At 41.5% G+C, this 12,861-nt stretch overlaps 1 protein-coding gene across 3 annotated transcripts in view; it reads right to left on the bottom strand.

Annotated features, from left to right (window-relative positions):
- slc36a4 (solute carrier family 36 member 4) overlaps window positions 1–12,861 on the bottom strand; it is a 786,828-nt gene that overhangs the window by 706,701 nt on the left and 67,266 nt on the right. For all 3 annotated transcript variants that reach the window (XR_005632559.1, XM_039744147.1, XM_039744146.1), the window contains exon 9: window positions 7,765–7,863. Coding sequence is in view for 2 of the 3 variants with exons in the window: in XM_039744147.1 (XP_039600081.1) it covers window positions 7,765–7,863 (99 nt within the window). In the remaining variant the exon portion in view is untranslated. The remainder of the gene's footprint in view (window positions 1–7,764; window positions 7,864–12,861) is intronic.

Genomic DNA, 12,861 nt, shown 5'->3' with positions numbered 1-12,861 from the left:
AAATTTTTCTTCACCATAGAAGTGTAAAGAGTAAATTCGCCTTACATTCCAACCAAACTTGAAAAGATATATTTTTTCAAATGTGATCGTGCAATTTAGATCGAGTTGACGCGCACTACATCGAGCCCGTGTGCTATTGTGCTTTCGCCTGCGTGCCTCAATAAGTCACCCTCCCCTCGCTCTTACTTTTTTACCGTTCATCTAATGAATACACTGAGTATGGCTTTACCAAAACAATCATTGATGGCGAATAAAGTATCCATTATTCATAAAGCTTCAATTGGTGATCTGTCTTTCTGCGTTAACCGCATATTTTTTCATACGTCTCAAACTAAGGGGATGCAAGGGTAAAATGAATCGGGAAGCGCTGATATATATGTATGTGTGTGTATATATATATGTATGTATATATATATATTGAAAAAGTTTTACTGTGAAATAATGCAAAGAGTATGTGACACGAGTTTCGCCCTTATTTTGGGGTAATCAGGCGTACATACTCAGTGCACCCCCTCTCGGGAATCGAACCTCGGACGTCAGCGCTAGAGGCAAAGCCTCTTCCATTGCTTCTGGTAAGTCTATTTGAGAGTATGTAGATCGGGGTATATATATATATATATATATATATATATAGTGAACGCTGGCCCCAGCACAGACAGACAGACGACATATTTTGCACCACACACTGTTTAATTTACAATATATACAAGATATAAAGTCACGTGCACTCACGAACCCCAGTGCCTTCTGCACCGAATCCCCCAAAGTCCAGGGCCCACAGTCTCTGTGCGGCCTCTGTGTCCTGGCGGCCTCCTGTCCTCTCTCCAGCTCTGTCCACTTCCACCCGACATCCACTACTGACTGGAGGGAGGTGGCCCCTTATATAACGCCCCTGGATGAGCCCCAGGTGTTTCCGGCATCTGCTCTCTAGCCACGCCCCAGCGTGGCGGAAGTGTCGGTTGCCTTCCAGGCAGCTCTCCGGGCGCCACACAAAGTCTTCCCCCCGGCACTTCCTGGTGTGGCGGAAGTGCCGGGCTCCCGGGATAATTAGGCACAGGGGCGCCGCCTGGCGGTGGCCACGGGTCCCTACAGGGCTGGGCTTCCATGCCCTGTACCCGAGGCCCCCTGCCTAACCAGGACGGACGCCCCACTCTGTCTGGAGGAGGCACTCGCCCTCCTCTGGCCCTCCAAGGCGTCCCGGCCGGGCTCCAGCCCCAGCCGAGGACCGTACGGGATACACCGGCATCAGGGCGCCGCCTGGCGGTGGCCACGGGTCCCTACAGGGCTGGGCTTCCAAGCCCTCGACCCGTGGTCCCCAACAGAACCAGGACGGACGCCCCCTCGCGGTGTGGAGGAGGCACAAGCCCTCCTCACGTCCTCCAAGGCGTCCCGGCCGGCGACTGCACGGGATAAACCGGCATCGAGGCGCCGCCTGGCGGTGACCAAGGGCCCCTACAGGGTAGGGCTTCCATGCCCTCGACCCGTGGCTCCCAACAGAACCAGGACGGACGCCCCCACAGTATATATATATATATATATTATATACTCACACTTCGCAGTGGAGAAGTAGTATGTTAAAGAAATTATGAAAAAGAAAATGGAACATTTTAAAAATAGCATAACATGATTGTCAATATACAGTAATTGTTTTGTGAGTGTTATGAGTGTTGCTGTCATCAAGGATTTGATTATCATTACTTTTAATCAGGTTCGTATTTGTAGGATGTGTTGTGTTCAAGTTACATTCCGTGTTTGTCAATCGTTGTAAAGATAACAGGTTTCATTCATCGATTCGTTTTTTTACTGCATCAATATGAGCTCGTCTTCCTCTTTATCTGAGACGTGACACACAGCATGCACAGGTTTTTTGTTTTTTTTTTACACTGTCTTCCTTTAGCGGGACATTGACTTTTTCCACCGTGTGCTTTGTTTCCGCAGTAGTTGCACTTATGAATATGCATGTATGTGACAGACGCTTCATATTTTTTTGCTGCCTTCTCAATTGTGTAATTCGGTTTTTGTTCAGCACTCTTTGGAACTGTTGCTTTTTGTGTGTGCACTCGTCAGTTCCGTGAGCCTTCGGTGTACATGCATCGAAGGTTCCCAGCTGTGCTGGTGCCATCTCGTGCGATGTCCACGGCTGTATTTATTGTTAGCTAAGACCCGGCACTTAAAAGTTTGTCTCACAGTTTCGCTGAGTTTGTGCCAAACACCACCCTGACCATCTCATCTTCGTCTGCATAAGCACAGTCCTTAACCCGTGAATATTTAGCGACAGTGTTTCTATTGGACTGCCGCGGACGGACAGCCTTATATGGGCAGGCACTAAATTACGTGGGAGGCGTAACTCCACCTCCCACGGCCATCGAGCAGACGTCTATTATAGTCTATGGACGAAAAAATAGGTTCCAGTTATGACCATTACGCGTAGAACTTCGAAATGAATTCTGCCCAACTTTTGTAAGTAAGCTGTAAGGAATGAGCCTGCCAAATTTCAGCCTTCTACCTACATGGGAAGTTGGAGAATTAGTGATGAGTCAGTGAGTCAGTGAGTGAGTGAGTGAGTGAGGGCTTTGCCTTTTATTAGTATAGATAAATGGGGATCAACATTGCACCTTGTCATGTCTCGTTTTCTCTATATTTAGAGAGGGGGAGAAACTCTTTACTGTTTCATTTACTGCAGTTGAGTTCAAGCTGGGCTCAACCATATTAGATTTTAAGGAAAATGCATAAATGGCATTTATTTCATTTGGAAAGTTGATAGGGAACTGAGATGTGGAAATAGTCTATAATTTGACAATCACTCATAATTATAATATCAGTTAGTATGCTCCCAAAGAAAAGGTAGATGTACAGGATTATACATAATTCCTTAAGAAATTAATTAAATGGAAAATTCTGTCCATTCTACCAGAATATATTCCATTCATTAAACATTAAGCTTCGAGTTTTGCTGCTTTCTTCATATTAATGTTTCTTCTCTTCTCTAGACAAACATCATAGAGGAGCACAATCCCCAACAGGAGCAGAGAATGGCTCTGAGGCTAGGGATCTGCACTGGCAATCGGAAGGTTGCCGTTCAAATCTCGTAAATGCCAATAGGGACTCTGCTCAATTGCTGAGCGCATTGAGTAGTGAGAAAAGCGCTATATAAATATAAAGAATTATTAAAAGAATTAATGTCTGGGGGAGGAGAGAGAAACAAAACATTCAGCCAAAAAGGACAGGCACTGTTCAGGCTTTTAAGTAAGCATAGCGTCGCGCAAGAAGCCGCAATCGAGAAGACGGTGATTTATTTATTTTTATGGTGGAGATTCCAGGTATGCACTCACAAACAGATAAAAACAAAGCAAACCAGTAATCAAACAGCAAATAAAGAATGTAATGAAAACAAATGAAATAGGAAACATCGATACCACCACTGTTCCACTTATGGCGATTACACATTAAATACAACAAAGCACAAACAAAACACACACAGTAAATCATAAAAAAACGGCAACGGATGAAATGAAATGATGAAAATAGATAGTCCAGAGTTCCGCATGTTGAATGGGAATGTGCAGATAGTCCTACCGGTAGTTCTTGAAATGGTGAAGATGGGTGGACGGGTTCAGAAGCACTCCTTTCTTTGCAGGATGGCCATAAATCCGCTTACAGTCCTCATATACACAGGCAGACGGCAGACAATCCAGACGCACAAAACAATCCAGCACAAAATGAATAAGTACAGGTAACCCGACAGAAAGCAGACAGACAGGAACTTGAATCACAAATTACAAAAACTTTTTATTTGCTTTTGGTCACCGGCCCCCCTTTTAAAAGCTGTGCTGACATTCTTTGACCTCCACAACCCCAGCACCCTCAGCAGAAGACCAATCAGAGCCACTGCAGGGACTGCTGGGAGTTGCAGTTTCAAATTCTATTGGCTACTTTCACCATCCCAAGTCGCGGTTTTCTCTACAGCTGCTTCCTGTTCTTTCATAGTGCAGTACTGCCATGAAAAAAGCCATAAAAATTGGGGAGGATATTTGCGGTTTCCACTAACAATTAGTTAGGTTCTAAGGAAAAATCCATGAATGACTGAGGCCGTGAACTCTGAACCGTGACTTCGCAGGGGTCTACTGTATATAAAGTCAGCGTCAGGATATATAAAGTCATTCCTGAATATATAAAGTAATTTCTGATTATATACAATGTCAAAGCATAGATTGGATGGATAGATAGATAGATAGATAGATAGATAGATAGATAGATAGATAGATAGATAGATAGATAGATAGATAGATAGATAGATGAGTAGATAGATAGATCTCCTCAGATAGATAGATAGATAGATAGATAGATAGATAGATAGATACTTTATTAATCCCAAGGGGAAATTCACATAATCCAGCAGCAGCATACTGATACAAAAAACAATATTACATTAAAGAGTAATAAAAATGCAGGTAAAAACAGACAATAACTTTGAATAATGGTAATGTTTACCCCGCCAGGTGGAATAGAAGAGTCGCATAGTGTGGGCGACAGCTGCACTCCCAGGTATTTATAGGTCTGTACCCTCTGCACACAGTCACCTCTGATAATCACAGGGTCCATGAGGTGCCTGGGACTCCTAAAATCCACCACCAGCTCCTTGGTTTTGCTGGTGTTCAGGTGTAAGTGGTTTGGGTCACACCATTTAACAAAGTCCTTGATTAGCTTCTTATACTCCTCCTCCTGCCCACTCCTGACGAACCCCACAATAGCAGTGTCGTCACCAAACTTTTGCACGTGGCAGGACTCAGAGTTGTATTGGAAGTCTGATGTATTTGGGGCTGAACAGGACTGGAGAAAGTACAGTCCCCTGCGGCGCTCCTGTGTTGCTGACCACAATGTCAGACCTGCAGTTCCCGAGACACACATACTGAGGTCTGTCTGTAAGATAGTCCACGATCCATGCCACCAGGTGCGAATCTACTCCCATCTCTGTCAGCTTGTCCCTAAGGAGCAGAGGTTGGATGGTGTTGAAGGCACTAGAGAAGTCCAGAAACATAATTCTTACAGCACCACTGCCTCTGTCCAAGTGGGAGAGGGATCGGTGTAGCATATAGATGATGGCATCCTCCGCTCCCACCTTCTCCTGGTATGCGAACTGCAGAGGGTCGAGGGCATGGCGGACCTGTGGCCTCAGGTGGTGAAGCAGCAGCCACTCCATGGTCTTCATTACATGTGTCGTCAGAGCAACAGGCTGGAAGTCATTCAGCTCACTAGGGCGTGATACCTTTGGGAAAGGGGTGATACAAGATGTTTTCCAAAGCCTTGGGACTCTCCCCTGTTCCAGGCTGAGGTTGAAGATGTGCTGTAGAAGACTCCCCAGTTCCAGCGCACAGGCCTTCAGCAGTCGCGGCGATAGTCCATCTGGACCCGCTGCTTTGCTGGCACAAGTCTCCTCAGCTCTCTGCTCACCTGACTGCTGTAATTGTGGGTGGGGATGTCTCTCCTATGCTGGTATCAGCAGAAGGATGGTTGGAGGATGCAGTACTCCAAGGTGAGAGTGGGTTAGGGTGGTCAAACCTGTTAAAGAAGTTGTTCATTTGGTTTGCTCTCTCCACATCTCTCTCGATGGTGGCACTCCACTTTGAGCTGCAGCCAGTGATGATCTTCATCCCAATCCCACACTTCCTTCATGCTGTTATTCTGCAACTTCTGCTCCAGCTTTCTCTTGTACTGCTCCTTTGCCGCCCTGAGCTGGACTCGGAGTTTCTTCTGCACGCTTGAGCTCATGCTGATCACTGCCTTTAAAAGCCCTTTTCTTCTGGTTCAAAAGGCCCTTGATGTCACTTGTAATCCATGGCTTGTTGTTAGCATAGCAGCGTACTGTTCTTACTGGAACTACAATGTCCATACAGAAGTTGATGTAATCAGTAGTGCAGTCAACAACCTCCTCAATGTTCTCACTATGTGATCTCTGCAGGATATCCCAGTCTGTAGTTCCAAAGCAGTCTCTCAGAGCCTGCTGTGCTTCAGGGTACCACTTCCTCACTCTTGGTTTATAGTGAGGCTGAAGCAGAACCAGGTTATGATCTGCTTTCCCAACCACAGGCAGCGAGGTGGCACTGTATGCATCTTTAATGTTTGCATACAGTAGGTCAATATTTCCCTGGGTGTTACAGTCCACATACTGGGAGAAGGCAGGTAATGTTTTGTCCAGCGTTACATGGTTAAAGTCTCCAGTGATTAGCACAAGCGCCTCAGAGTGCTGCGTTTGTAATTTAGCAACAGCGGAGTAGATGACGTCACTCTCTTTCTCCACGTTCGCTTGAGTCAGGGATGTAAACAATAACAACAATGACGTGTGCAAACTCTCTGGGCAAGTAATAGGGACGAAAACTTATGGCCAACAGTTCGATGTCCCCGCAGCAAGTGGAGATTTTAACGTTTACATGTACTGAGTTGCACCACTTTGTATTGACATAGAGAGCGACACCCCCTCCTTTCTTAGAGTACTTGCGTCTCTGTCCGCTCTAAGTGTGCTAAACCCGGGTAGCTCCACATTAGCATCTGGGATGTTAGTTGTTAGTCATGTTTCACTAAAACACAGCAAACTGCATTCTCTGTAGATCCTGACATTTTTCACCAGTGCAGCCAGTTTGTCGTCATTATTTGGTAGTGAGTTCACATTTCCCAGGATCACAGAAGGCACCGAAACTTTGTAGCGCCACTTTCTTGGTAGACGCTTGGCTTTTATCTTATAAAGTCAGCGTCGGAATATATAAAGTCACTCCTGAATATATAAAGTCATTTCCGAATATAAAACGTCATTACCGAACATATAAAGTCAACGTTGGAATATATAAAGTCATTTCTGATTATATAAAGTCAGTGTCGAAATATATAAACTCATTCCTGAACATTAAAATTTCAAGTCAGATTATATTGATATTGATTGAAACGACTCGGGCACATTTTTAGTAAACTCAAGGAGTTCCTAATACAACATAATGAAATAAGTTAACAATAACTTCTTCAGAAAAATATATAAAAAAAAAAAAAAAACACTGTTCAGTTGCTTTATTCAAAATGACGTATGTGCGGGCAGCACGGTTTCGCAGTGGGTAGCGCTGCTGCCTCGCAGTTACGAGACCCAGGTTCACCTCCCGGGTCCCCCCTGCTTGGAGTTTGCATGTTCTCCCTGTGTCTGCGTGGGTTTCCTCCGGGTACTCCTGTTACCTCCCACAGTCCAAAGACATGCAGGTTAGGTGGACTGGCAATTCTAAATTTTGCTTGGTGTGTGTGTGTTTGTGTGTGTGTGTGTGTGTGCATGGTGCCCTGCTCAGGGTTTGTTTCCTGCCTTGAGCCCTGGGATTGGCTACAGTAGACCCCCGTGACCCTGTAGTTAGGATATAGCAGGTTGGATAATGTAGTCAGTAGTAATGTAGTAAAGTAGGATTTGAACCCAAAGGCTTAACTACTACACCACACTTCCTGCCAATAATATTAGTCCTAAGTAAAACAAAAAAAAAACGCATAAAAAAACTATAAACATTAAGTATAGAAAAGCACTTCGTTAGTTACATGTACTTCTGTTACATCTGATTAATCAATGACATTATGACTGAGGCCCGTTAACTTATGACATTTCCAAGGCAAAACTGGGTAACACATCTTGTGGTAAAATCAAAAGGAATACAAAAAGAACAAGATTTGACTATCAGCCATAGTTGTTCGATTTGAGTATCTGGGGCAATATTTACTGATTTAAGATTAAGTAATACTTACCACTCCAATTCCTTCAAATGCAAAAATTGCTGTCCCAAAGAAAAGTGAGTACCCCTTCCAATTGGAAGCCAGTGGAAATTTCTTTGGATCTTTTATGTCCTACAATATAAATATAACAACATGAAATTATATTTGCTTTTGTAATCAAAACCATATATAATCTATCATAGTTCTTTAGATCATGCAAAGTAATTGCAGTTTTAAAAACGAAACCATTCTGTGTTTGGGGTAGCTCATTTTGGGTTCATTACTTTCTGTGGGGAGTTTGCATATACTCTCTGGTCTTTCTGGATGTTCTATGAGAGCTACTATTTCCTGACACATTTTTCAAGTTAGATTAACTGGAAATTTGCCCTGGCATCTTATTCATGCTTTTACTTCTTGCCTTAGGTTCACTACTCCCAGCGTAGATTTCATCTACCTGTAATACTGTAATAGACAAACCGGTCACAAACAAGGATGCATTATTTGCTTTTAATTGTACTTTAGTCTTCTGAAAAGTACCTTCTTATAGCGTTCTTTGTAAAATATATTATACAAATTCATCTTTGACTAATGTTTGTAATAAGTACATTTTCATTTATCCATCATCTGTGCCTGCTTTGAGCCTATCCTGGAATCATGAACATAAAGGGAGGAACCAACCTTGGTACCAGTGTTACTGTATTTTGATATTTGTAAATTTACAGCTTATTGATAGGCAATAGTCAACACAGTAATTACTGAAGGGAAGTACAATATTTGTTTGTCCTAGTCAAGTGCAAGAAAACACTTATTTATCTCTGATCACATTTATTATGCTGTATCTACATTAATCAGACTTGTGAATATCAAGTGAAAATAACAGCAGATGTTATGGCATATGTTATAGCAGACGGCACGTGTTCTACTTTACTCAATTAGCAATATGAAATTGGCTGCCGCACTTTTAATTAACTCGGGCAAATGACACTGCTAAGGTATGTGTATGACTTTCATTCAAAAATGTGTGAGATTAGTACTGGACACTGAATGTCCCATAGGACATTTGCACCAACTATACTGGTGTATTGGATACTAGGGGAAAAAAGAACAAATGTATCACATAAAAATGTCTGCAATTTAACGAAGCAGCACAAAGCACATGCTTCATTTTCCTATAGCTCATTACTTCATCTTACAGACAGGCAGAAAAATCACTGAAATGAGAACCAAACATTACATTAATTCAAGTATATGCATAATAAATAATCATGAGAAAACCATCTATAAAGCCATTTATAATATCAAAAATCTTTTACAATATTAATATATTGACAGAATGCTTAATCAAACTTTCCTACAAAAATACAAGTAAATCATTAGTTTAGTGATGGAAAAGTATCCCAAGGACATTAAAGTCATCACCACAGCACATAATATTTACTGTATATCCAGTTTAAATCCAGCCACATATGCTTCACCTTTGTCCTCTATCCTGCAGCAGTGTCTATGATGTTTGCTAATTATTTTTTGAAATGTAATTAGCCTAAAACTTTCTAACCCAAAAAATGTTATTTTGTGCCCAGTTGTCCTAATTATCTATTGTAATTAACAAGAATTTATTTCCACTAAAATTAGAATATAGATTTTTTTTCCAAGTGACAGAATATGCAAAGCAAAAACTAAGACCTAAAGACAAATAGTAGGAAGATAACATTCTTAATGAAACATTTTCATTTATTTTTAGAAATGTTCAGGCTTGCAGTGTCTACAACCACTACCTCACATACTAAATAAACATACTATACACATACTAATAAATTAGAAATAAGCCTTTTTTATGTGCATAGAGGACAAAGGCCCAAGCATATTCTTAACCTAGAGTCAAGCAAGTTCTTTCACATGCTGTGCCCTACCATGCCTCATAACTAAAGAAGAGTAGGTTTACCACAATTCAAGTAAGCAAGTACATATTAGGGATTTTTCTTGAACAGGGGTCCTCAATCACAGTCCTGAGTATCATGTATAACGACGTGCGTAGAACTCGCACTATAACATTGCGTAAGCACAAAAGCCGAAATGTGCTTACACACAGAAAAATCCAGATGCAGGAATCTGTGCGTACTCCAACTTCCATGTTCTTCTGCTACATAAATCCCGATCAGCGTGAAAAGTAACGCTCGTGCATTCGCTTTATGTAACGCCCCAAATGCTCCGAGAATTGCACTTCTTTGAATATGCAAATGAATATAAATCGCCCTTAAGCTCAGCCTTCTGTGAAAAGACAATGGGAAAAGCATGGGGGAAAATATAAGAATTTCAGCAAATACCAAGTGGAGGCAAAGGAAAAACATACTATTTGTTCAATTAAACCGTGGTATAATCAACAAAAGGAAGCTGATCGAGTGACAAAGCATGTTGGAGAATCTTGAAAGCTCACGTTCACAAAATCGCACAGTGCCGGAAATAAAAAAGAAGTCACATATCAAAGTCGCCGTGAAAAGGCGAGTTGTAGCCCACCGTCTGAGTGTCATATGAAAGCTTATTAGGGTACAGAAGAAAAAAGGCACACAGTGGGGAAAAAGCACAAAATGTCAACTTCAATCTCGACAATTCCACTTTAATCACGTAGTTTATTTTGTTTTTAAAGTAGAACATCATAAACTTCATCTTAAAATCGTTTAATTAACCAGTTTCTCAAATCACATCGTAATTAAAGTAGCACGTTAAATGCTTTGTTTTGTATTTGATTTTCTATGTGCTCTATGTGTGTGAATCACTACTTGTTTCTTAAACCGGCTCTCTTCCTCCAACTGGACACAGAATCCATTACATTCGTGAAATTACAGCTCTCTGAATAACTAAAATACTGAGATGTATACGTGATATCATTTTTATGATGATAGGAGTTAAAGTACGTTATTAAACATGAGTTTCACGGCGCAGTGATTGTTTGCAACCTTTGATGAAATAATTTATTGCAGCAGTACTCAGGGGCGGCTCTTGGCTTGTGGTGGCACTGGGCAGAGGAAGAATCGGGGGCTCCTTCGCCCGCCAATGACAATATGGTATCTTATTTTTTATTTTTTCTCCAGCCGTCTGGAGTTTTTTTTGTTTTTTCTGTCCCCCCTGGCCATTGAACCTTTCTCTTATTCGATGTTAATTAATGTTGATTTATTTTGTTTTCTTATTGTGTCTTTTATTTTTCTATTCTTTATTATGTAAAGCACTTTGAGCTACTGTTTGTATGAAAATGTGCTATATAAATAAATTTGTTGTTGTTGTTGTTGTTATGCACGGTGGATGGCCACATCCGTTGCAGACACTGCATAGCCGCCTCATGCTCATGACACAAGCATTTAACTTTTGCCGAAATTTGTTGCTGCGTTTTTAGCTGTGTTGTTATTTTCTCTTTCTGTTTTATATTCAATATATATTGGCGTAGCGGCCACTGCACTCCTTGCTTTTCTTTCCCCAACTACCCAATCACCACACAATCAGCTCTGTAATAGAAGTTAAGCCATCTGTAAGCTTAGCGCCGATTCTTCAAAACGTTTAAGGAACATTGAAATATCTTCGTAGTACATGTTTCATTATTCTATCCTTCACGACACTCCCGGTGAAGAATATAGATTATTTAAATAAAGTTAAAGTTTTATCTGTATAATATAATAAACATATTTTGCTGCATTTCACCTTAAAAATGATATCGTCATCATATGTAAATACGCGCTTTATAAAGTGGCTCAGGTTGTGTAATATTATAACTGTAGTGTAAGTTTACAGTGAGTTGATTGTACTTATAAGTACAAACAGTTCTACAAGGTGCAATTGATTGAGTGCGTTTATAGTTCTTGGGATGAAACTGTTTCTGAACTGGGAGGTCAGGAAAGGCTTTGAAACGTTTTGCCGTGGCTGAGACAGCGTGTCCTTGAAGCTGTATACTGATAATTCTCTTTCCGATCAGCTGCTGCTGTGATTCACACTCAGATACAGTGATATACAGTGGTGTGAAAAACTATTTGCCCCCTTCCTGATTTCTTATTCTTTTGCATGTTTGTCACACAAAATGTTTCTGATCATCAAACACATTTAACCATTAGTCAAATATAACATGAGTAAACACAAAATGCAATTTTTAAATGATGGTTTTTATTATTTAGGGAGAAAAAAAATCCAAACCTACATGGGCCTGTGTGAAAAAGTAATTTCCCCCTTGTTAAAAAATAACCAAACTGTGGTGTATCACACCTGAGTTCAATTTCCGTAGCCACCCCCAGGCCTGATTACTGCCACACCTGTTTCAATCAAGAAATAACTTAAATAGGAGCTGCCCGACACAGAGAAGTAGACCAAAAGCACCTCAAAAGCTAGACATCATGCCAAGATCCAAAGAAATTCAGGAACAAATGAGAACAGAAGTAATTGAGATCTATCAGTCTGGTAAAGGTTATAAAGCAATTTCTAAAGCTTTGGGACTCCAGCGAACCACAGTGAGAGCCATTATCCACAAATGGCAAAAACATGGAACAGTGGTGAACCTTCCCAGGAGTGGCGGCCGACCAAAATTACCCCAAGGCGCAGAGGCGACTCATCCGAGAGGTCACAAAAGACCCCAGGACAACGTCTAAAGAACTGCAGGCCTCACTTGCCTCAATTAAGGTCAGTGCTCACGACTCCACCATAAGAAAGAGACTGGGCAAAAACGGCCTGCAAGGCAGATTTCCAAGACGTAACCCACTGTTAAGCAAAAAGAACATTATGGCTCATCTCAATTTTGCTAAGAAACATCTCAATGATTGCCAAGACTTTTGGGAAAATACCTTGTGGACTGATGAGACAAAAGTTGAACTTTTTGGAAGGCAAATGTCCCGTTACATCTGCTGTAAAAGGAACACAGCATTTCAGAAAAAGAACATCACACCAACAGTAAAATATGGTGGTGGTAGTGTGATGGTATGGGGTTGTTTTGTTGCTTCAGGACCTGGAAGGCTTTCTGTGATAGATGGAACCATGAATTCTACTGTCTACCAAAAAATCCTGAAGGAGAATGTCCGGCCATCTGTTCGTCAACTCAAGCTGAAGCGATCTTGGGTGCTGCAACAGGACAATGACCCAAAACACACCAGCAAATCC

This window comes from Polypterus senegalus, chromosome 2 (assembly GCF_016835505.1).
Source record: "Polypterus senegalus isolate Bchr_013 chromosome 2, ASM1683550v1, whole genome shotgun sequence".
In the NCBI taxonomy this organism is placed as follows: domain Eukaryota; kingdom Metazoa; phylum Chordata; class Cladistia; order Polypteriformes; family Polypteridae; genus Polypterus; species Polypterus senegalus.
Note: the sequence above shows the minus strand (reverse complement) of the source record. Positions and strands in the feature narration are given on the sequence as shown.